This window comes from Salvelinus sp. IW2-2015, linkage group LG18 (assembly GCF_002910315.2).
Source record: "Salvelinus sp. IW2-2015 linkage group LG18, ASM291031v2, whole genome shotgun sequence".
In the NCBI taxonomy this organism is placed as follows: domain Eukaryota; kingdom Metazoa; phylum Chordata; class Actinopteri; order Salmoniformes; family Salmonidae; genus Salvelinus; species Salvelinus sp. IW2-2015.
Genome location: NC_036858.1, coordinates 16922621 through 16947738, shown reverse-complemented (window position 1 = coordinate 16947738; position 25118 = coordinate 16922621). Strand labels below are relative to the sequence as shown.

The 25118-nt window shown below is 44.8% G+C and overlaps 1 protein-coding gene and 1 pseudogene across 1 annotated transcript; one reads left to right on the top strand and one right to left on the bottom strand.

Moving 5' to 3' along the window:
* Window positions 1-14: 14 nt before the first annotated feature.
* LOC111978025 (caveolae-associated protein 1) lies at window positions 15-23514 on the top strand. Its single transcript, XM_024007781.2, has 2 exons — window positions 15-973; window positions 19744-23514. Exons 1-2 carry the CDS (start codon window positions 449-451, stop codon window positions 20740-20742), a joined length of 1524 nt encoding a protein of 507 aa, XP_023863549.1. The 5' UTR covers window positions 15-448; the 3' UTR covers window positions 20743-23514.
* Window positions 23515-23564: 50 nt separating this feature from the next.
* On the bottom strand, window positions 23565-25075 carry LOC111978026 (stonustoxin subunit beta-like; annotated as a pseudogene).
* Window positions 25076-25118: the final 43 nt, after the last annotated feature.

Genomic DNA, 25118 nt, shown 5'->3' with positions numbered 1-25118 from the left:
AGTCCCAGGAAAAAGGGGTCCGGAGAGGAAAAAAGCTGCTGGCTCTGCTTTGACTGGAAGGGTTTCTCCGGGAAGAGTGTCATTCACATCCCAGCGCTCCTACGGTTACTTCCAAAGCAGACTTCTTCCCAGTAGACTGGACTTTGTCCAAGGATTAGGAACATAGGGAAGAGAGAGAGAGGGAGCCTGCTTGTGTGTTTGAGAGCAAGAGTTTGAGAGTTTGAGAGAAAGACAGGAGAGAAGTGTACGGGACCACAGAAGGGCAGAGCAAACAGAGAAGTGTGTGAGTCAGGGGACAGAAAGCAGCAAATACTGAACTGACACCCAAGGAGTTCGAGTGAAGTAAAAAACAATAGAGAAAGCATCTCTTTCCAGCGTCTAATTCTTTTGAATACACAGTCCTTTGACTTATTTTCAGGTCTTCATCCAGAAAACAATCCAGAAAGTCATGGAAGTGGAAACATCCAGCCTGCACTTGGAGCTGCAGGAGCAGCAGCAGACCCTCACCGAGATCTCCGACGACGAAGTCAACCTGCCACCGTCGGATGACGAAGACTTTGGTGCCGCCAAGGAACGTTCCTTGGTGGCGCTCGCCGTGTCCGAGGGCGACCAGGAGGAAAAGGAAAAGGATAAAGTGGGCACCCAGGAGAACGGCGTTATGGTCTTGGCTCTGTTGGACAAGATCATCGGGGCGGTGGACCAGATCCAACAGACGCAGAGTGGCCTGGAGGCTCGGCAGCAGGACATGGAGCGYTCAGTGACGGGAATCCAGGGCGAGCTCACCAAACTGTCCAAGAGCCACAGCACCACGTCCAACTCAGTCAACAAGATGCTGGAGAAGGTGCGCAAGGTGAGCGTCAATGTGAAGACAGTGCGCGCCAACCTGGAGAAGCAAGGGGGTCAGATCAAGAGGCTGGAGAGCAACGAGAACGAGCTGCTGAAGAGACGCAACTTCAAAGTCATGATCTACCAGGTGAGCGTTGGGTGAATGTGCTTGGGTGTGGAGTGGGGATGGGATGGAGGTGTGTGGGTGGGTGGTGGGGTGAGGGTGAGGGTGTGTGTGTGTGTGTGGATATGTGTGTCGGTGGAGGGGAGGTGTGTGGGGTGGTGTGTGAGTTGGTTGAGGGGGGGAATTGGGGCACGGCACGCACGCTTGACACCGTGATGGGTGAGGATTGGGGACTATCATGAGGGTACTGGACTGGTTGGCAAACAGACAAACAAGTTGAACTTTGTGAAAAGGTTAATGCTCAATTGACAGATATTTTTTGCAGATGATAGTTTTCATATTACCCGGCTGAGTGTGTACTGGCGAGGGAGAGGAGTTTGGGGTGTGGCTCACCTCAAGGCATCATTGGCAAGTGCCCAAATGACCGCTTGTTCTTTAATATGGATGTACTCCAAAGTCAAACATGCCACTCATAGATAAGTATATTTCACATCACACATCACTATGTTTGTAGGACACACTTGCCCCATGAAAGCAGTCCATCAAGTAGGGGAAAAAAAATCGAGATTTTAACTTGAACTTCAAAAAGAAGTTTAACCAGTGCCACATACATTTATTAATATGTTCCACTYTGTCATATTTCTATGCAATATATGTTTCATTGTTTTGGTATACCTTGGGTGATCTAGGATTATATCATGCCATGTGCCACACCCTATGGTAGAAGTAGGGTCGTCCTTACTAATGTCCACTACCGACAAATCTCTTGCCTTTGATCCTATTTGACACCCTACAGAGTTAAAACATACATTGCTTCACATGTGGATACAGCTCACTTCTTTGGTCATAAGGAATCTATAAGCCATTCTTTTTTTCTTTCTTTTTTTAAAACAAGGATGGAAAATAACACAAGCACACTCGACTTCCAGATGTTTCATTTGAAAAGACACTTTGTAGTTTCGCAGCGAGCTCGGGAGCGCCGCGCAGTCTTTTTTTAGCCCGGGCCACGGTATAATGTGTAATGGCTTGCAGCTTTGCACAGCAGTGTGAGAACATTCAGAGTTTCCATCCTCCTGACTGACTCGAGTACAGCATGGCGAACCCCCCCCCCCACCCTTCCCCTCTCTCTCTCTCTCTCTCTCCCTCCCTTCTTTTTTTGCTCTGTTCCCTTCCCCCTTTGCCGACTATGAGAAAATGTTTTTGTCTGTGTGTGCGCTCGCCCACAGACACACAGACACACACACACACACACACAAACACACACAAAAAAGAGCTGTCCACTCTCCCATTTGTACAAGTCTTATTTCAATTACAAAAATTATTCAAATCAAATCATACCCAAACAAGGCAGGCATACCATACATATGATACACAAGAGCACACAAAACTCTTTCTCCTCTATTATGTTGAGAGATACACTGGCAACACAGGAACATTTAATCCACCACAGATGAGACTGTTGTACTGCAGAGAAGAATACTACATTCTTATAGGTTGACTCACAGGACGACTTTTTGGTTTCTAATTTGATGATTGGATTATTTCTCAATCAGTACCATAAACCATTTGTTTAATTAGAAACGGGTCAAATGGCAGGCGTAAAGCTAGTCTTGCTATGAGCCTTCTAAAATGAGAAATATTATCTTTTCAGTGTAACATTTATTACACTAAGTSAAATTCTTACTAACAATGACGGCATACCGGAGAACAGTGGGTTAACTGCCTTGTTCAGGGGCAGAACGGCAGATTTTTACCTTGTCTGCTTGGGGATTTGATCAACCTTTCAGTTACTGGCCCAACGCTCTAACCACTAGCCTACCTGCTGCCCGGTTTGTTTGTGTGTTTGTGTTTGTGTTTGTATTTCTGTGTTTGTATGTGTGTGTAAGAATACATTCTGGGCTCTGTGGTGTAGAAGAGACTCCCTGAGATCCCTATCTAACTCAAAACATCACAGCCAAGTGTGACATGTCATCATATTCATCTTCATTTAAAACAACAACCACAGCGTATTCTGTTTTGTGCTACTTCTCTTAGAGCCATCAAGGTCAACCCCCCCTACACACACACACAAACAAACACACATCCATGAATGCTATCAATGTTTTTGCTACTTTGGGTGCATGAATACTGGATAGAGTACTCAGATAATAGCTTTTTGGAGCATTCCATTTTTAGGCTATTTGGAGAGGAGTTTACTGTTAGCGATTTTGGAGCATTCCATTTGTAGGCAATCTGGAAGGAAGGATACTGTTGGTGATGCCTTTCTATCTCACCCTGCCAAATAGCGTTAGGTGGTTCCGATGGCAAGATGTGTACACTTTCACTATGAGGGAGAGTCCACTAGGTGAAGTATGGGGGGGTTTTCAACCCTTCCTGGTGATTGATACACAGGGTGTGGTTCTTTGGGCTTTGTTTATTCGTTCCAGCCAGTGAGTGGTACTGTGTGTATCAGTGATGTAGAGGTCAAGCTAGGGACATAGAATATAGCGTGGGGAGGCCTATTCTTACACAACACTAAGGCTGCGTCCCAAATGGCAACCTGTTCCCTATATAGTACAGTACTCTTAACCAGGGCCCATAGCGAATAGGGTGCCATTTGGAACGCAACCCAGGAGTCAACAGGATACTGGTACCTATCAGAAACATGTTTCCTGTTAATGGATAAAAATGTAAATACACTTTGGGGTTTCTGTGCATCTTTCCAATGTTCTTTTCGAGCCTCGTTCTAAGAACTAACTCCAATTATGATGTCACGCCAAAAACATATATCAGTCATTCCTGATATAATTGTTGTTTTTTTCAGAGGAGAGAACCTAACTCTCATCCAAGCCCATAGGAAACCCTACCGAGCCGCGGCCCTCCTCTGATACTGTAGTAAAAACACGCAGTAACTCATCCTGAAGGGAAGGTAGAAGGTTGAGGGCACAGCTGGGGTGGCTTTGTAGTCGGCAGGAGCACTGGTATTTATCTTCCCTTTGCAAGTGCCTGTTAACCCTGTAGTCAGCGCCCCCACCAGCCCACTCCCTCCGGGGGCCCCCAGGCTACCACAAGTGAAGTCACGACTCCCGGCCCAGCTAAAGCCCTCTATCTTCTGTGGTTGAACCGGAGAAGCTAACGCTAGGCTAACACTAGGCTAAGCTAATATGAGAAGCCATTGGTATGCTAAATTAGGCTAAACTAGGTTAATCTAAAGTAAGTAGGGGGAGTGAGTGGACCCTAATTAAATCAAATCATATTTTATTAGTCACATGCGCCGAATACAACAGTGAAATGCTTACTTACGAGCCCCTAACCAACAATGCAGTTTAAAAACAAAAAAACGAATAAGAATAAGAAATAAAAGTAAAAAGTAATTAAAGAGCAGTAGTAAAATAACAATAGCGAGACTATATACAGGGGGGTACCAATACAGAGTCAATGTGCAGGGGCACCAGTTAGTAATATGTACATGTTGGTAGAGTTATTAAAGTGACTATGCATAGATGATAACAACATAGAGTAGCAGAGGTGTAAAATGGGGAGGATGCAAATAGTCTGGGTAGCCATTTGATTAGATGTTCAGGAGTCTTATGGCTTGGGGGTAGAAGCTGTTTAGAAGCCTCTTGGACCTAGACTTGGCGCTCCGGTACCGCTTGCCGTGCGGTAGCAGAGAGAACAGTCTATGACTAGGGTGGCTGGAGTGTTTGACAATTTTTGGGGCCTTCCTCTGACACCGCCTGGTATAGAGGTCTTGGATGGCAGGAAGCTTGGCCCAATGATGTACTGGGCCGTACGCACTACCCTCTGTAGCGCCTTGGGGTTGGAGGCCGAGCTGTTGCCATACCAGGCAGTGATGCAACCAGTCAGGATGCTCTCAATGGTGCAGCTGTAGAACCTTTTGAGGATCTGAGGACCCATGCCAAATCTTTTCAGTCTCCTGAGGGGGAATAGGTTTTGTCGTGTCCTCTTCACGACTGTCTTGGTGTGCTTGGAGCATGATAGTTTGTTGGTGATGTGGACACCAAGGAACTTGAAGGTCTCAACCTGCTCCACTAATCTGTGTAAGCTCGGTCAGCGCATCAGCGATATTGACGGCTCCCAACGCTCTATTAGCAGGAACAGCTGTCTTGTGTGTATGTGTGTGCGCGCATGTCATTTATGTACATTTACTGTAAGTCCTTGTTTAATCTGTCTGATGTATCGGACTGGGCTTGGACAGCTGACTGAATGTATGTGTTGCTGTGTTCCCCTCAGAGAGGCGCTCGGAATGGGGCTAAACTTCAGTGAAATGTCACTGGAATGTGACAACTCCATGAGAGGGAGTGAGTGAGTGAGTGAGTGAGTGAGTGAGTGAGTGAGTGAGTGAGTGAGTGATGGGGAAGGGGGTCAGAGAGGGAGACAGAAAGAGAGAGGGGAGTGTGATAGGGAGATAAATAGGGAAGAGAGAGAGAGAGTAGCATGATAGGGGGATAAATAGAGGTAAATAAGGGCAACACAGGAACATTTAATCCACCACAGATGAGACTGTTGCAATGCAGAGAAGAATACTACATTCTTATAGGTTGACTCACAGGACGACTTTTTGGTTTTTAATTTGATGATTGGATTATTTCTCAATCAGTACCATAAATCATTTGTTTAATTTGAAACGGATCAAATGGTAAGCGTAAAGCTAGTCTTGCTATGAGCCTTCTAAAATGAGAAATATGTGTGTGTGTGTCAGAGAAGGCTGGTGGGAGGAGCTATAGGAGGATGTGCTCATTGTATTGGCTGGAATGGAATCAATGGAATGGTACCAAACACATCAAACACACGGAAACAACGTGTTTTACTCCCTTCCATTAAATTCCAATCCAGCCATTACAATGAGCCTGTCCTCCTATAGCACCTCCCACCAGCTTCCTGTGGTGAGAGAGAGAGAGAGAGGGTCCATCTTCCTTGTGTAAGGAGTGCGTGATGCGGGTGTGTGTTTTGATCCAGAGCAGCACATATTTAGACAGCTGATTCATACCATCGGCATCCCCAGCTCTGTTCTGCTCTCTCACCTCCACTACCATCACTCCACCCTAACTCCCATCCCACCTTCCTCTCTCCTACTCCCTCTACACCACTAACTATCACCCCTCCCTCCTACCCCCCTCCAGTCCTCCCTCCACCTTAACTCCAAACCCACCTCCATCTCTCCTACTCCCCCTCCACCCTAACTCCCACCTCTCCACACCCCTACCAACCCCACCTAGCTTTCCGTGTATGTTACAAACCACATTTCCCGAAGGAACGATAAAGTATGCTGTTCTCTTTTCTGTTTTCATATACACACCTCCAAATAGTCTACAAATGGAATGCTCAAAAAAGCAATTTTACTGTACCCAGTATTCATGCACCCAAAGTAGCAGAAACATTGATAGCATACATGGATGTGTGTGTGTGGTGTGTGGTGTGTGTGTGTGTGTTGAGGGCTCTAAGAGAAGTGGTACAGAAAACAGAATACGTTGTGGTTGGAGTTTTTAATGAAGATGAATATGATATGTCACACTTGGCGATCAGCAAATGTTTTAAGTTAGAGAGGCATCTCAGGGACTTTCTTCTACACTACAGAGCCCAGAATGTAGGCTTACACACACACGCACACACGCACGCACACACGCACACACACGATCCTTGTGAACACCGAACAATTGATTCCCATTCAAAATCCTATTTACCCTAACCCTAACCTTAACCCCTAACGCCAACCCTAATTGTAACCCTAACCCTAAACCTCTTAGCCTAAAATAGCCTTTTTCTTTTCGGGAACCGGCAAAATGTCCCCACTTGTCTGAATTGTTCTTGTTTTACTATCCTTGTGAGGACTTCTGGTCCCCACAAGGAGACACAAAAAAACACACACAGACCATCCACTGTAATGAGTAAACACAGATACCTGTAATTAATTATTCCCAGTCATTCCTGTTACATTCATAGGAATACTATGAGGTGTTCCATTCCATTCCCCTCCGAGGCATTTTACTTTCCGTAGTGTAGTCTCCTCCCACACCCACTGCGTCTAACAACACAACACAAGGGTGGCATAGGCCCATGAGTTTGGCCAAGCAAGACTATTTTCAAAAGATAGAGGACAAGTAGTATAAATACAATACCGTATCAAATACGGTGGGCTACATATGCACTCAAGAACTTGCATGGACTTTTGTAGACACAATCCATTGCGAACTGTAACCAGCCTTTGCCACCGACTCCATTCTTTCTGTCCAGGCTGTATGTACTGTTCTGTACGCTTGACTTATGGTGACTCCCAATGGGATGACAGTCACCACCGTTGCCATGGCACCCCCCTTGTTACTCTTTCCAATAACAATGGATTTCTGTTCATGAAGAGATTCATGACTCCGTGTGTGTGTGTGCGTGTTTGTGTGTGTATGAATGTGCATGTGTTTGATCGGAGCCCCAGACAAAGTATGTAGAGAAAAAAAACCTGGCTTCCCACAATGGCAAGCTGTATCTTGCAGTGGCATTGAAGGGTGTATGGTGAAAAGTGCTCAGAGTACTTGACACAGACCTGTCGGTATCTCGGGTAACCCTATAAAGAGGCACGGTTGCTACCATAGCCATGTAGAGCCCTGAGACTGCCATGGCTCGGGGCATATTTACAGCCTTGAACATGCACAAAGACGAGCCTATTTGCGATATCTAATAAGCAAATTCCCGTAAGCAGGACATCGCGTTATTATCGACTTAACAATAAATGTATTGATATGTGTCAAATGACCGGCATTACCGTTGATCTGTTATGGGCCTTCCAAGAGGGGGGGGAAGAAGAGGGAGATGCAAATTGGGACACAGAAGGCCCTCAATAAACACTCTTGTCCAGAAATGAAGCCATCCTTCAGTCAGCTGGCACTTAATTGGTACAGTGAATTAACAAGCAATAATTTGCCACGACTGTCAACTGACACAAGGGATAGTTCACCCAAATTACAAAATGACATTGACAATTCATAACCCAGTCTATGGACAATGTAAGACAGCGATCCATGCTTTGGTTTTGTTTACCTGGCAAATTCTGTTGGCGGGTGAACTATCCCTTTAAACAACAACCACATCATGAAGTCATGGCGGGCTGAAAGCCACAAGAGATAGAGTTTCGCAGGACAAAGACTTAGACCGTTGGTTCAAATCCAAGCCAACGTAAACAGGAACCTGATCCCATAAAGGCCTCTTCCTTCTCACAATCAAACAAGTATGTGATAGTCGCTATTTTTAGATTGCAGTCCCCCCCCCCCCCCCCCCCACCTCCAGTTCCCGTGGGCCCCGCGAGCGGCTACTCGAGCCGGAGTCGCCGCTACGCCAGCTGTCTAGATGTGTCTTCTGTTTTCCTGTAATTCCGTCGGTTGACAAGCTCTCTGCCCGAACGTATGATGTCATACCGGAGAGGATAAGGCCGCTACCCTACCCGCCAAAGTCCCCCGAAAGAAATAAACTTGCAAAAATGAATGTTGAATGTTCTACATTTTGGCTAGTAAGTGAGTTAAGAGAACCAAAGCATTCCTGATACCTTGCCTTATATGGCACTGTAGACCGGAGAGAGGTGAACAAATGGATTTGCCCTGTCAAAGACGTAAAGGTTTGAGTATGAGAGTTATTCTCAAGGCAGCTTCTAACATGTACATTTCCATCATTGTGTTGTGAATCACGGGTTTAAATCTTGAATTCAAAATGGGAAACATTATGGGCTTGTAATGGTAATAACATTAAATTCGGCTGTATGTGAGCCATTTGGATGGTGTGCAACACTAAAAAAGGTAAAACGAGAGGGCTGTTTGAGAGCACTGTCAAACACAAGTGAGTGAGGACTGTGTGCGTATCCAAAGAAGAAGGGGGCACTTCCTTTAACATTGTTCCTCGCCACACTACTTCCCACTGGGCACAGACGTCAGTTCAACGTCTAGTTTTGACTTAACATTTGGTTGAGTTTTCAACTGACGCGAATGCAACGTGAAATCAACCAAAAACGTCACCATGTCATTGGATTTAGGTTCAAAGTTGGGTGAAAAAAAAGACAAAATGCCCTTAAGTTGAGGACTTCTTGCAAACCCAATCAGTTTTCCACGTTGATTCAACGTTGTCATATTGATTTTGGGGGTTGAAATGACGTGGAAACAACGTTGATTCAACTTGTTTTTGCCCAGTGGGTTGAGTCTGCACTCAGACAAAGCATAAATCAACTTAAATCAAATTGTATTTGTCACATACACGTGTTTATCAGATGATATTGCAGGTGTAGCGAAATTATTGTGTTTCTAGCTCCAACAGTGCAGTATTATCTAACAAGCAATATCTAACAATACACACAATCTAAAGTAAAGGAATGGAATTGAGAATATATAAATATATGGACGAGCAATGTCAGAGCGGCATAGACTAAGATACAGTAGAATAGAATAAAATACAGTATATACATATGAGATGAGTAATGCAAAATATGTAAACATTATTAAAGTGACTAGTGTTCCATTATTAAAGTGACCTGTGATTTCAAGTCTATGTACATAGGACAGCAGCCACTAATTTGCTAGTGATGGCTATTTAACAGTCTGATGGCCTTGAGATAGAAGCTGTTTTTCAGTCTCTCGGTCCCATCTTTGATGCACCTGTACTGACACCCTCTGGACGGTAGAGGGGTGAACAGGCAGTGGCTCGGGTGGTTGTTGTCCTTGGTGATCTTTTTGGCCTTCCTATGACATCGGGTGCTGTCGGTGTCCTGGAGGGCAAATAGCTTTCCCTCTGTGATGAGTTTGGCAGACTGCACCACCCTCTGAAGAACCCTGCGGTTGTGGGCGGTGCAGTTGCTGTACCAGGCGGTGTTACAGCCAGACAGGATGCTCTCAATTGCGCATCTGTAAAATTGTGTGAGGGTTTGAGGTGCCAAGCCAAATTTCTTCAGCCTCCTGAGGTTGAGGAGGCGCTGTTGTGCCTTCTTCACCACACTGTCTGTGTGGGTGGACCATTTCAGTTTGTCAGTTATGTGTACGCCGAGGAACTTGAAGCTTTCCACCTTATCCACTGCGGTCCCATCAATGTGGATAGAGGCGTGCTCCATCTGCTGTTTCCTGAAGTCTACGATCAGCTCCTTAGTTTTGTTGATGTTGGGTGAGAGGTTATTTTCCTGGCACCACACTCCGAGGGCCCTCACCTCCTCGCTGTAGACTGTCTCATCATTGTTGGTAATCAGGCCTACTACTGTTGTGTCGTCTGCAAACTTGGTAATTGAGTTGGAGGCGTGCATGGCCACGCAGTCATGGGTGAACAGGGAGCACAGGATGGGGCTGAGCACGCATCTTTGTGGGGCCCTAGTGTTGAGGATCAGCGAAGTGGAGGTGTTGTTTCCTACCTTCACCACTTGGGGGGTGGCCCGTTTGGAAGTCCAGGACCCAGTTGCACAGGGCGGGGTTCAGAACCAAGGCCTCGACCTTAATGATGAGCTTGGAGGGTACTATGGTGTTGAATGCTGAGCTATAGTCAATGAACAGCATTCTTACATTGTCATTCCTCTTGTCCAGATGGGATAGGGCAGTGTGCAGTGCGATGGCGATTGCATCGACTGTGGATCTGTTGGGGTGGTAAGCAAATTGAAGTGGGTCTAGGGTGTCAGGTAAGGCAGAGGTGATATGATCCTTGACTAGTCTCTCAAAGCACATCATGATGACAGAAATGAGTGCTATGGGGCGAGAGTCATTTAGTTCAGTTACCTTTGAATTCTTGGGTAGAGGAACAATGGTGGACATCTTGAAGCTTGTGGGGACAGCAGAGTATGTCCGTAAACACTCCAGCCAGCTGGTCTGTGCATGCTCTGAGGACACGACTAGGAATGTCGTCTGGGCCGGCAGCCTTGCGAGGGTTAACACGCTTAAATGTCTAACTCACGTCGGCCACAGAGAAGGAGAGCCCACAGTCCTTGGTAGCAGGCCGAGTCGGTGGCACTATGTTATCCTCAAAGCAGGCGAAGAAGGTGTTAAGCTTGTCCGGAAGCAACGGCGACCCCTGCTTTCTCTCCACTGTATCAGGAATACTTTGGCACTGCTAGCCATCTCACAAACTTAACCTAGCATGGCTCTGAGGTATGAACTCAACATCATGTTGTTGTTTTAAATTCTAGCACAGTGATGTCAGTTCTTTATGACAAAAGTTGTACTTGTGACACTCCAGTTGTGTGGTTTATTTGTTTCACTTTGGCTGGTTGAATGGACTTACTGTTGGGTCTGCATCGGCGAAATTATTCAACTGTAACATTGACTAGCCCTGAAGTGTTTTGAAGATGCACATTTACAGCCTTACATCTCGAACAGGTACAAAGACAAGCATATATGCGATATCATATCTAATAAGCAAATTCCTGTAAGCAGAACATCAAATAGGAAATCATGTGATCAGATTAGTGCATTTTGTTATTTAGGACCGTTTGTGAAAGGGAATCATCGGTCTGACTCACTGAGAAATCTTTAAGACTGTTTCTGGAAAATAGCAAGCTATTATTAGAAATGTAATGGTTTAGCATTATACTACCACAGTATAGGCCTAATGCACTAACTATAACTAAATCACGTTACAATGCCATAGGAGAACAGCTGACACTAGTTAGTCAGGGCAGACCTTTTCCGAGGGGGGAAAAATAGGGGAGTCCGTAAGGGTGTGCTGCTTATCTTTCAGGAGTCAGAGGTCAGCTAGTGTTGGCCAGGCATGGGCTTACTGTAGCTCATAAAGGAATTGTATGGTGAGAGTGTACTTGTCCCTAAAGGGAACTTCTCTTTGTGTTCAGCGAGAAAACAAAATTCCAATGTTCCTCATTGAAAAGCAATGCTTCATGTCCTTTGTACCGTATGTTCACTGAGTTACACAGCTTCCCTTGTGATTTGACATAGTGTGTCTACTGAATGATACGCTGAATAACCATCTTCCTCTCTCCTGCTCCACCCTCAGAAACCATTCAAGAAGGGGTGGAAAAGTGTTCTAAAAACAGCTCGGGGAGTCCCAATAGCAACAACATACGAAAGTCAAAGTGCACTCATCCCTATAGGAACAACGTTGTGGAGTCAAAGTGCACTCATCCCAAAGGGAACAGCACAGGGGAGTCAGAGTGTACTCATCCCCAATAGGACTAACATAGGGGAGGCAGTGAAGGTGTTGCTGTGGCCAGTTTGTGATCACAGGGCAGAGGAGGAGAGATGTCTCAACAACAGAGCTTGTGATTCATCGCGCTCCGTTCCCCCCGAGGGACCTCCGGCATGCCATAACTTTATATAGCAATCTCTCCTCTCCTCTCCCTCTGTGACTCCGAAGTTCTCTCTCTCTCTCTCTCCTCCTCGCTCGCTCTTTCTCCCTCTCCCCTGTATTACTCTTTCTCTCTTTCCACATTTTTTTCTTTCTCTTTCTTTATTTTCTCTCTCTCTCGCTCTTTCTTTCTTTCTTTCATTCTCTATTTTCTCTATTTCTTTCATTCTTTCTCTAGTTTTTTCTCTTTCTCTGTCTCTCTTTCTTTTTTTCTCTCTCTCTATTTTCTTTCTATCTCTATATTTCTCTCTTTTTCTCACTGTGTCTCTCTCTCTCTCTAAGGGCCAGGGGGAAATCAGAATGGAAAAAAGGAGCAGCCATTCTCCCCCAGAGGCTCTGTCACTGTTTGCCCATCACATGCTTTCCCACACACACACGCCCCGTAGGCACAGATCCAGGATCAGCCTCCCCTCCCCCAATTGTAATCTTAACCATTAGAAGGGGAACACACAACTGACCTTAGATCAGTGTCCCAGACTAGGCCTAATACGATCTTCAGTCAGTGGTTTGCTTTGGAAAGTAGTGCAATTAATTGAAACGTAAGTCCAGTGAAGGATTTCTATTTCAAGGCAGGACGTTTCTTTCATTTAGGGCAAATGGCACCCTAATCCCTACACAGTGCACTACTTTTGACCAGGGCTCAAAGGGACTTAAATTGAAGGGCATGAAATTATTCCTATAAAGGGATATGTGCTAAAGAGCGACATTTTCGTGATGCATAAAAGTTCAGATGAATGTAAAACTGTTTTTGCTCCATGAAAACTGAAAAGGGAGGAGGACAGAGAGGGAGTGTTGGTGAGAGAGGAATTCCTCTGTAGCCCGGCAGACACACACACACACACACAGTAAAGAAGCTGTACACATGGCAGTGATGAGTGGTTCTACTGCGATTTGGTTTTTGGGGCTGGGCTGGGCTGGGCTGGAGGAAAGCTTCCATGGTGAGCCTCACCCGGGTCCTCGAGCCTTGCCGCGGTCAAACGAGGTCCTCTGACACATGCCTGTTTGTAAAGTGCAATTTATTTTTCCTGCTGAGGTCGGAACGTGGAAATATCGACAAAGCATAGACTCAAGGACAGGCAGATACTCCCTGTCGGTATTAGATAGAACGTAGAGGTTCCGCCCACCTTGGGGGAAAACAACCCATGGTTACCTTGGTTACCTCATTTTTCAAACGTGATTTTCTTGTTTTAGTCAATTACAAAACTACATTTAAGAAAAGTACAACATGTCTAAATATTACTTTTCATCTTTGTCTGCTCCCGAGCATTCTCACTGCTTAGAAAAACGTAATATTGTAGGGCTTCCCTCATGCACCGTTTTATAATGGCGCTAGTGAGTGCTAGCTAGCTACCAACTAAAACATTAAGCTAGCCAAGACCAACAATACAAACAGACTATACAGCTACTAGTAGTGACTGAAGTTACAAACAGACTATACGAAAAAAGTTAAATGTCTTACCTGTGATTAAATGTTTTGCACACACATAGCTATGAGAAGTCTACTTGGGTACGGATCCCCACATTTCCCACTTTCCCACGTCGAATAGCCTGAAGCCACAGGGCTCTTCTCGCAGGCTCTATTTCCTACATGAACCGTAGGTCCGGATGAACAAAAAATTGACGAAGAAGTTGGCTCTTTTACAATGGGGGTCAATGTTAAAGAATGTTTGTTTCCCAATTTGTGGGCGTGGTCCAGGGGAATTCCTTATTATGATATGAATATTGACTCGGAATATACGTGTAGTAAAGTATAGTGGTGATGGTGATGGTAAGGATGAGGACATTAATATTACAATATGAAGGATAATTGTCTAGGAATTTTTATTGTACCCACCTACATCATTTTTGCACATGGATTACATTTGCACATCCCACCACCAAATCATTCCACAAGGCAGAGAAGCAGGCCAAAATCAGAATAGGGTTGCGGATACTGGACAGCCAGAGAGAGAGAGGGAAGAGAGGGAGGTTGGGGAAAAAGAGAGAGACAGAGAGAGAGGGGGGGGGGGGTGCACGTAGGCTTGTTAGTGAAAGAGTGGGACTTATTTGTGCTGACGGCACGGGGCTGCAGCCAGCTGATCTCAGCATATGAGCACCCCCCCACCCACCCCACCCCCACCGCAACACAATGACAAGGCATGCAGGGAGCAGTTCAACATGGGTCGCCTGTTTTTGACTTAGCTAGCCTCGCCAGCCCCCCACTTCCCGTTTGTGCTGCTTGCAGCAAAGCAGATACATGTTTAACAAAATAGACCTTTGCGTGTGTTAGTGTTGGTAGTCATAGGTGGATAGTCAAATGTCTTTCTACATCCTGTAAATAGCCTTTCTAACATACCATTGTTTAGAATGTTTTGTACTCAAAAGGAGATGACATAGCCTGGTTAAACCAGACTGAACGTGATGCTCGTTGTTGTTCCACATGAGTTTAACGTTCAGTACAGTATGTACACTGGAGTGTATTGTGTGGTGTTGAATTATTGTGGATAGACCGCCCTCACACACGCACACACGCACGCACACACACGCACGCACGCACGCACTCACGCACGCACACGTGTGCTCGCGCCTACACACACGCGCGCACTCTAAGTGGGTGGCAGAGGCACTCAGCGAGTGTGAGTGTAACCGCACTGTAAACACCTTTGAGACAGATTACTTTTCCACAGGCCATGTCTCAGAGCTAGTGCACCACTCTCTCCATGACTAAGACTAAGTGAATGAAGGAGGGAGGAGGGAGAAAGGAGGGGGGAGGGAGAAATGAAGGAGGGGGGAGGGAGAAAGGGAGAGGGGAGGGGGAGGGAGGAAAGAGATGGTAATAGAGAGAGACAGAGAAAAGAGGAAGAGATGAAGAGAGGGAAAGAAGAATGAGAGATGGAGGGAGGGAGAGAGAGAGAGAGTGAGAAAGGAATTAGAGGGAGACGGAGAGAGAGAAAGATAGAGGTAAAGAGAGAGAAAGGAATTAGAGGGAGAACATCGAAGAGAAAAGAGAGAAAGAGGAGAGAAATTAGGAGAGAGGAGAAGGAAAGAGAGAGAAAAATAGACTGCATTCACCACTGCGGTCCCAGCACACGAAGCAGCGGCTTGGAGGGAATTTCTCTGTGGTGGTTGCTAAGGACAACAGAAGAGTGTGTGTATACAGTACACTGTAGCTGTGTATCAGTGGTGGTAGAATGGAACGGTCTGAAAGGGGAGGTCTGAAATCACTGAAAAACCATAAGCAGATACATACACACACACACACACACACACACACATTACCCCCACCCCCCACATGCACAGACACACCACGCCCTGCCTTGACTGACACCAAGAAGCACAAGATAAAGATTGCAGCCCATGTGATGATGAAACACAAATCATAGACTACTCCCAACACTACAGGACACATTTAACCCTGGCACAGAGTGTTTTGCAATGCCTGCCATTTGTAATTGATGGGCAAAGTTCAAATCAAATATGGCAATGTTACTGTATGTATTGGGCAAGTTTTCCTTTGCAACATTTAGACACTTCCACACACACAGATGTGCACGTGCTCACATGCTCACACACACAGGCATACATTASCCKCCCCCCCCCCCKCACCACCTTCCTGCCTTTCTGTCTATCGGTCTCCCCCTCGTCGGCTTCTGTCTCTCGGTCTCCCCCTCGTCGGCCTGAGAGAACAATGTCCTTTTAAATCAGGAGGGGTCAGGATATCAGTCACGCCAAGGTGAATGCCTGCCTTCCTGTCACACTCCCGTTGTAGCCCTAATGGCACCCTATTCCCTATAAAGTGCACTAACTTCGACCAGTCAAAAGTAGTGCACTTCATAGGGAATAGGGTGCCATTTGGGACGCAAGCCCACTCTTTTTTTCCATGTACACACTTTCCTCCGTTACACCCCCCCGTTTTGGCTCCTCAAGAAGCCTTATATAAGTGCCTTGACCTCTGAACTTCCGTTCTTTGAAGTTGCATACTGACAGATTGGAGGTCTCCCGAGCTGGGCCGGGCAGAGGTATTCGCTGTAGGGGGGCAGATTAAAGTCAAGAAAAGGGCACATGTGTCTAGTTTTTACCATCCAATATCTAAAACTCGATAGCTTAATCATATTTGTATTCGGAGGGTTACTTTCACACGCGGTGGGTGGGGGGGAGAGGGATTTAGACAGATATGCTGTGGAACTTGTAGACCTGTGCATCACAGGAGGCTGCTGAGGGGAGGACGGCTCATAATAATGGCCGGAAAGGAGCAAATGGAATGGCATCAAACACCTGGAAACCCTGTGCTTGATGTCTTTGTTACCCCTCCACTTATTCGGCTCCAGTCATTGCCACGAGCCCGTTCTCCCCAATTAAGGTGCCACCAACCTCCTGTGCTGTGCACGTACGTGCCTGGTGGTCTCAAGTCGGTTTGATCGTTAAGGAAGGAGTAAATGGGATTTGAAAGAAGAAAAGGTTAAGGAAGTCGAGTCCTTACATAGACCTGCAATGAAAAAGGCGATTGTAACAGACTGCGAAAGCCTGCGCTAAGAGCACATTAGCCTTATATTTGATGAAAGTTGTCCCCGGGGTGGAACAAATACGAACAAATCTGATTGGTTTGGTTAGTGACTTGACTGCTAGGCTTGTGCAATATACCGTTTATACCGTATACCAGGGTATTTCGAAATACCAACGGTAGGATTTTCTATGCTGTTTTAAAACAAACAACAGAGACGTTACAGCAGAGACATTAGAACAGAGACGTTACAGCAGAGACATTAGAACAGAGACATTACAGCAGAGACATTAGAACAGAGACATTACAGCAGAGACATTAGAACAGAGACATTACAGCAGAGACATTAGAACAGAGACGTTACAGCAGAGACATTACAACAGAGACGTTACAGCAGAGACATTAGAACAGAGACATTAGAACAGAGACATTAGAACAGAGACATTCAATCCCTTCCTGGATCAAGATCCCTGTTGCCTAAATTGTTTTGTGTGTAAAAAAAAAAAAAGTGGTCATAAAATGTTTTCCCCTAGTGTGCACATTCGGTAATAACTCATACGGTATGGTACAGAAGCGGTATGACGGTATGAAAATCGGGATACCGCCCAACCCTATTTGCTGCTCGTTAAACCACGCCCCTTGACCTTTTCGCCAGAACAACTTTGATAACATACAAGGCTAGGAAATTGTTTCAAGAAAACCCATGTTGTGCTTGTGATATAAATCAATGTAAGACTCTCTTCCTGGCAGAATCCCAAATGGCACCATATTCCCTTTTACAGTGCACTACTTTTGACCAAAGCCCTATGAGCCCTGGTCATAAGTAATGCACTGCATGGGGAATAGGGTGCCATTTGGAACGCAACCCCGGTGTACTACTAAGGAAATAAGGGTTCATCAGTCAAGGTTGGGTTTACCCTCGACACCACTAGAACACAATGCATGACCAAGAGTATGATCCCAGTCACAGAACAATGAAACACAATAGGGAGTTCTCCTCTCCCACCTGCTTTGACGCTCCAGTTTTTTTCCCTTCCAATAGCGATGCAAGCACATGGTTTTCCAGACAGCCGTAAAAGCATCATCACCTTTGTGCTTATCAAAATAGCCGGCGGTGTCTCCCTCGTTTAACTCAGCCAAAAGGTATTTCTCGCCCCCCCCCCCCCCCCCCGAGCCCCTTTGTTAATGCCTTTTACTGTTCCTGTTTTCCTAATGGTGGGGGTTGGGGGGGAGGAGACAATGCACAATATTAGCTGGAGACCCATAGGAGCCATATGGCAGTGTAAGCGAGTGACTCAGTGAGATTGCCGTGATGGAAAAAAAAATAAAAAATGTATTTTCCATTAACAAGCCAGAGCATTGTACGCGGGTTTGGCAGAATGCAGGAACACACGCACACGGGAAAAGAGCAAGGGGCTTGCGAGCCTGGAATGCGAGGAACAGGAAGAGGGAGAGGCGGGCCAGGACGATGAGAAGGGACGGGTGGGAAAGGGGAATGGGTGGAATGGAAGAAACGACAACAAAGACTTGAAACGTGCCTGTGCTGTTCAGAAACACTCGTTGAGGCAGGTCAAGATATCAGGTGTTTTTAAGAAGCAGCTATCTTGGTGGGTTAGATCATGAAAATAAAGGCCTCATCCACTATTTTACCTTTATTTAACTAGGCAAATTAGTTAAAAACAAATTCTTATTTGTTCAGAACAATAGATTTTTACCTGGTCAGCTCTGGGATTCGATCTAGCAACCTTTCAGTTACTGGCCCAACGCTCTGACCACTAGGCTACCTGCCACCCCTAGGTTAGATTAATTGATGACTTTCTATCCATCCTCATGTCAATAAGGCATTAACACCCGTGGAGCCTGTTCTTTGTACATGTGAACGAATTAAACATTTGTTTAAGAGCATACTTCCAAGTTTTAAAGAGTGTACTTCATTCCTCATTGGAAAACCCTCCAAAAACATTTGGTCTGCACATGGGAGTTACACACAAACGTTTCGGTTGAAAGCTGTCTTCAGTGTCTAGGTTCCCCAGTTCCAGACAGGTGATGTGATGCAGTGAGCCTTGGTTAAGAGATGGCGTCTGACTCTGAACGTGTGGCAGCCTGCAGGTAGCTCAGAGGCCTTGAAATCACCATGTTCCTGACAGGAAAAGCCTGGAGGTCTCTCCACCCCTCCAGTGTGCACAAACATTTAAAAGTGTGTGTGTGTAATAATAAAAATGTGTGTGTGTGTACATTAAGTGTGTGTGTGTGTGTGTGCAGTGCAAAGGAGGTGAGGAACATGACTCACCAGCATCAGGAGTACAGGCGTTAAACAATAGAGTAATTAAGGTACACTGATTGCTTCTGGCAAGGCCGGGATCCAATACAAAGCTTGGAAGCTGAAGGTTACTTGTTTTTTCATGCCAGAGAGACACGACAGTGGAAAATGTAATGGTTTTGTAGTGGAGTGGAAATATGGAAACGGGAGGGGGGGGTATTGTTGGGAGAGGAGAGGTGTTCGGGATCTCAGGCTTTATCACAACCACTGCAGAAGCACCAGGGTTTCCGCACACACACACGTGGACACACTTTGTCTGTTTCACACGCACACACACTCACAAACACACACATACGCACACACAAATGTTGTTTTCCCGGTACAAACCCAGGGCAAGGGTTCCCATGTGGAATTCTCATGTCAGACTTTTTTAAGACGTACCTTAGCAGAAACTAATGCAAGACCCAAGTCCAAACAAGTGTTACTGTTGCTTTGAAGTTCAAAGTTAAAGTTCCTCATGAATGTAGTCAAAGAAAGGGTAATGTTTGCAATACAAATGTGTAACTTCAGATACCCATTCCCTGAATAATTTGACTTTGAACTATTATTGTCAATAAGATATTTGTGGGGGGGGGGCATATTTATTGGTCTAAGAAAACATATTTATTGGTCCAAAAACATATTCTCTGACGTATAGAGCATGTCTATCATCTGTTTTAACAGCTTCATGTCTCCTCTTATCTGCAGGACGAGGTGAAGATTCCCTCTAAACTGACCGTGTCAAAGTCCATGAAGCTCTCAGAGCTGGTGGAGGGAGGAAGAGGCAGCGTGCTGGACCTGAAAGAAGGAGCCGAGGAGAACGGAGAGGAGGGAGAAGAGAAGCCCCACTTGGACCTCTCCTCTGACGAGGAGGAGCTGGAGATCGAGGACGCCATCGAGGAGTCGCGCACCGAACGCATCAAGCGTAGCAGCCTCCAGCGCGTACAAAACATCAAAAGTGCCTTCTCCAAGGAGAAGATGGGCTTGACCAAGGAGAATATGACCAAGACCAGGGAAAAGATGGGCTTGACCAAGGAGAAGATGACCTTGACCAAGGAGAAGATGGGCTTCAACAGGCAGAAAACCAATAAGGAGAACGTGGAGAAAATCCCGAAGCCAAACGCCAAAGAGAATTTCGACAAGACCAAACAACACGCCAAAGAGAACTTCGACAAGACCAAAAAAAACGCCAAAGAGAACTTCGACAAGACCAAGCAGAAGACCAAGGAGAACCTGGAGAAGACGCGCCACAACATCGAGAAGAAGATGGGCAAGCTGGGCACGCGCATGAGTGTCAACCCCGAGCAGAAGGAGAAGATGAAGGTGTCGCGGCAGAAGGTGATGAAATCCTTTACCCCCGACCACACTGTCTACGCCCGTGACAAGACCGCCATCTACAAGGTGCCTCCCTTCACCTTCCACGTCAAGAAGTTCCGCGAGGGGGCCATGGAGCCCGTGGAAGTCCAGGGGACGGAGATGGTGGAGGTATCCCAGGACCTGAACCCTTTTCAGGGACTGGAGGATGACTGCCACGAGGGGCGTGTGGATCTGGACGTGGACGTGGATATGATGAATGGAGGAGGAGAGGAGGAGGGGATGGAGGATGAAGAGGAAGAGGAAGAGGACGAGGAGGACAGCCATTCCCTGCAGGAGATGCACGAGGACTCGGAGCATGTGCTGGTGGAGCGGGATAGGGACAGCGACTAGGTGAGGAAGTGGAGGAAGAGGAGGAAGAGGAGGATGGTGAACGAGACAACTTGCCTAATCCCAAAACTGCCCACTAGAACCAAACCCCCTGAGCGCCTTGTGTAGATCTAAAAAGGACTGGATAGGTAGAAGCAATACGGTAATAGCTACCTGTTGTCTTCTGCTGTATTTCTTGCACCTGTCCAATCCACTTTACAACAGTGTCTAAGGGGGAGGGGCTAGGGATTGATTTTGGGATTGGGTGCTAGAGAGGCCATGAAGAGAAGAAGAAAAGGAAGAAGAAGAATGAGACAACAAACAACAACATGGAGTTAGAAGGGAAAGAAAGGGAGAGAATGGGGTGGTAAGGAATACAGAATAAAGTTTCTATGCAGTGAAAAAATTATTACTCTGAAGGGGTGTGGCCATATCCCTTGGGAGCGAACAGTATAATATTCCATCAACTTCCAAAATCATGTTTAAGTTGAAATGCTAACGTCACTCACAAAAGCTGTGAATGGAAGTTAGTAAAGTGCAAATTGAGTTATCACCTGTATGTTAGATATTTCAGTAACAGTCTAAAAAAAAAAGGATAACACAGACCATTAAATGATGGGAAAGTGTGGCCACTTCGGTTTTGAAATGATATCAAGCGTAAAAAGCACAAAAATGAAAATGAAAATCTTCATAAACGGCATCGGGTTAAAGTAAATAAATCCACAAATAGAAATATATATATTTTTAAATATCTTAAATGACCATGTTTTCCTGAATTTGATTATATAATCTCGAAGCCCATTAAAAAACAGTATGGGACTGGATCCAGGAAGTAAGGCGAAATAGGCAGTCACTTTCCCATTGTATAAGTGATTATAAAATATCGAAGCACTGCATTAATATATTCATAAATGCTTATATTAGTTTACCAACCTACAAATAACCAAAGGTTGACAAAGTTTACAGTGACATACCATTTTTGACAGAATAATGAATGATTATGTAGTGCTTTTGGATATTTTATAAATTATTTATTACTTAATTCTTAATATTATTACCCACCCACACACTTTTCCTATAGGCATGGTGAATAATGTTGTGAATTTGACCAGTTCATGTAATTTGGGTCTATTTTCTTGATAAAGATGGCATCTTATGCCATCACCTTTTTGTTGTTTGTGAAGAAAGAGTCTAACACAGGGGTCTGCGCTCAAATGAAGGATCCTAACATCTGCAAGAAACACAAAATGGTTGTGAGACGTTTATGGAATGTCACTCGTGCTGTAGGTAGACTACGCACACATGTATTCATTCACTGCCTGAGTTTTAGATAAGAAAGGACATTCTGATGAAATCTCAAGTCATTAAAAGCTCTGTTTGTACGCGACAACAAAGATAAGGAGCAATTTTATACGATTTCTTCACAATCCTGGTGGAAAAATGTAAATCCTGCCACGGGTGTGCTATATAAACCTTGTACAATAGCAATCATTTGTTTTATCAATGTTTTATCAAAGTTTCTTATGTGTTGAGTTTACGGTAGACTAACCAGCCACTTACACAATCATTTTCCCAACACTTTTTTAATGTCTACTCTCTTTAAAAGTGTTTTGATGAGGTCCGCCACCTAGTGGCAATGTATGGTATTAAACATAGGGACATTTACAACGCAGCAGCGCTGACGCCAGCATCTCCTTACGAAAGCCGCCCATCAACTAGTACTTTTTCACTGATGTAGGAGCAACCATTAAACCCCAATGAGCTGATACCAAGCACTTGTTTTCCCTGACATTTCTAACCTGGCTGATGCAAGTCAACTGTGCTTTGATTCTCTTGTTGCGTTTAGAATCAGAATGTTTTTAATATCAAATTCAACCCTTTTTTTAGTTTTATTGACACATTCACTTGTTTTGTGGAGAGATAATATAAGGCTGGGGTTCAATGTAATCCTGACCTAATGTGTGCATGCTCACAGACACGGACTATTCCAACAGCACATAAATGCACCATCACCGTTGCTAATGATCTCATACAGACAAGTTCTCCATTTTATTTTAAAAACGTACATTTTAAACTAAACCGATAAATAGTTGGATTAATTGATCGAAGGTGAGGCGAAACATACTTTTCCTCCAAACTGTAACAAAGGAGGAGACAGTGCTCCAGTATCATTGATGTCCTGGGTCTTGTTCATTGTGGCATAGAACCGAAAACATTTTAAAACGGAACACGGAAATGAACGTTTCTTATTGGACAAGTCAAGGTAGTCCCTACCTAAAAAGTGAATTTTCTTTCGCTTGGTGCCTAATGAACACGGCCCAGTTTCCAAACCCAGACCTGAATAATCCTGTTTTTTTTCTACCATTCATTTCCGTGTATGTAAGTGTATATAATGTCAATCACTGCCATAGCAGTGCAACTGCCTTTATTGCAAAACCAGTGAACCTTCCTTTGCTTCCGCTGTCTCCAAACCCTCTGTGAAAATACTTGCATTAAGCAACAAACAGCCATGAATTACATTTTATACTTACTTTGTACACAAAGCTTAAATAACATTCAGCAACTATGATTTAAAAAAACAGTGCCTTTCCGGCTTTTAAGAGACATTTTAAACCAACTGGGGGGGGACCCCACAACTAAAGTCTATGTTTACTAAGACACTTAAGCCTATGTTTAAACACCCCCCCCCATCCATCTCTTTTTCATGTTGGTTAAATAATGCATATGAAATCTGTACCATGTAATGACTCATTCCCTAACCACTAATACTTTAATAAAAGCTAATTTGATTCACAATTGCTGTATGTCCTCATTGAAAACACTGAGATGATGATCCCAAATGAAAAACAAGCTGTAGTGTATCCTTGCAAGTTCAATTTATTTAACTTTTGATTAAGTTGTTGCATGTGGTACAAGTAACATTGTGAATATTATTCAGCAAACATATAAACCACAGAGACCAAAATTGTCTATAAGTGTATGTGGTGCACTAGTCTCACTATCTTCCAAACCAAGTTTTCCATAATGTCTCAAATACACACTTTTCAGTTATAGTGCAAAATATAGCGTAACTACTAAGTCAAAATACTTTAATGATCAACTACAAATGACTTCTCCCCTTGAACTGTTCAGCAGTGTTCCGCTCCCGGACTGACTCCACTAAGCTCGATGATGATTGGTCCCTTTCATCTGTCAATCAAACTTCCACCATTGACGTGTACGCGTGTCTCATCATTACGCGTTCACGTTCATTCGAGAACCAAAGGCTCAGTCTGTTACACTCGGTTTTAATTACACCTCTGTATATGCAAATGAACCACATTTATTATGCACTCTTAGAAAAAAGGGTTCCAAAAGGGTTCTTCTGCTGTCCCCATAGGAGAACCTTTTTTGGTTCCAGGTAGAACACTTTTGAGTTGTAGAAACCTCTGTGGAAAGGATTCTATATGGGGCCCAAAAAGGTTCTTCTAAAGGGTTATCCTATGGGGATAGCCAAAGAACACTTTTAGGTTCTATATAGAACCTTTTTTTCTATTAGTGTACTGTACTCTATGATATCTGCAATCCCAAATCAACCTCTAAAGCTCACAACAATGGTACCAGCAGACTGCAGCTTTATCACTGAGTAGGTGTCAGTATCTCCACAGAAGTTCCAACACGAACAAAGAATCCAGGATAGAAGGACTTAGTGAATGTGGTCTGGACTCTGTGGAGGAGGGTCATTGTGTCAGAGATGCTATAGAAGGACAGTGTTCCTGCCATGTGGTCCAGGCACACCCCTATTCTGGAGGAGAAGGGGACAGGGATATCAGTCCTGTTATTACTGTGGATAAAACAGTGGCTGAATGAAGAGCTGTATAGCCTCCAGGATTGATCATTACCCCCAAGCACACACTCATTACTATCTTCTTTCGTGCTGATCCGTTTATATATGAGACAGCTACATGAATCCCTTCCCCGCTCCACTCTACCTTCCAGTAGCAAGTTCCAGAGAGACACTCTCTACACAGCACCTGTTGGTAAGAGGGAAATCTGTCTGGATGGTTAGGAAATGACTGGGCCTAATCATTCCTGGTCACCTTACTGTTCTCCATCAGACAGACACATGCTAGTATGTGCTGTATTGGGATCCAATGTCAGCTGGCAAGAGACTAAGAAGATGAACAATAAAGTGAGTGACAATGTTTGCGACCATGTATTCATTCGTAAGCGTGTGTATGCATGCACATGTATGCACGCCTGTTTATGTTTTTGTGTGTGTGCATGCATGTCTCCACTTGTATGTATGGTTTTATGTGTGTGTGTGTGTGTGTGTGTGTGTGTGTGTGTGTGTGTGTGTGTGTGTGTGTGTGTGTGTGTGTGTGTGTGTGCTGTCTCTTATACACATCTAGATGTGTATA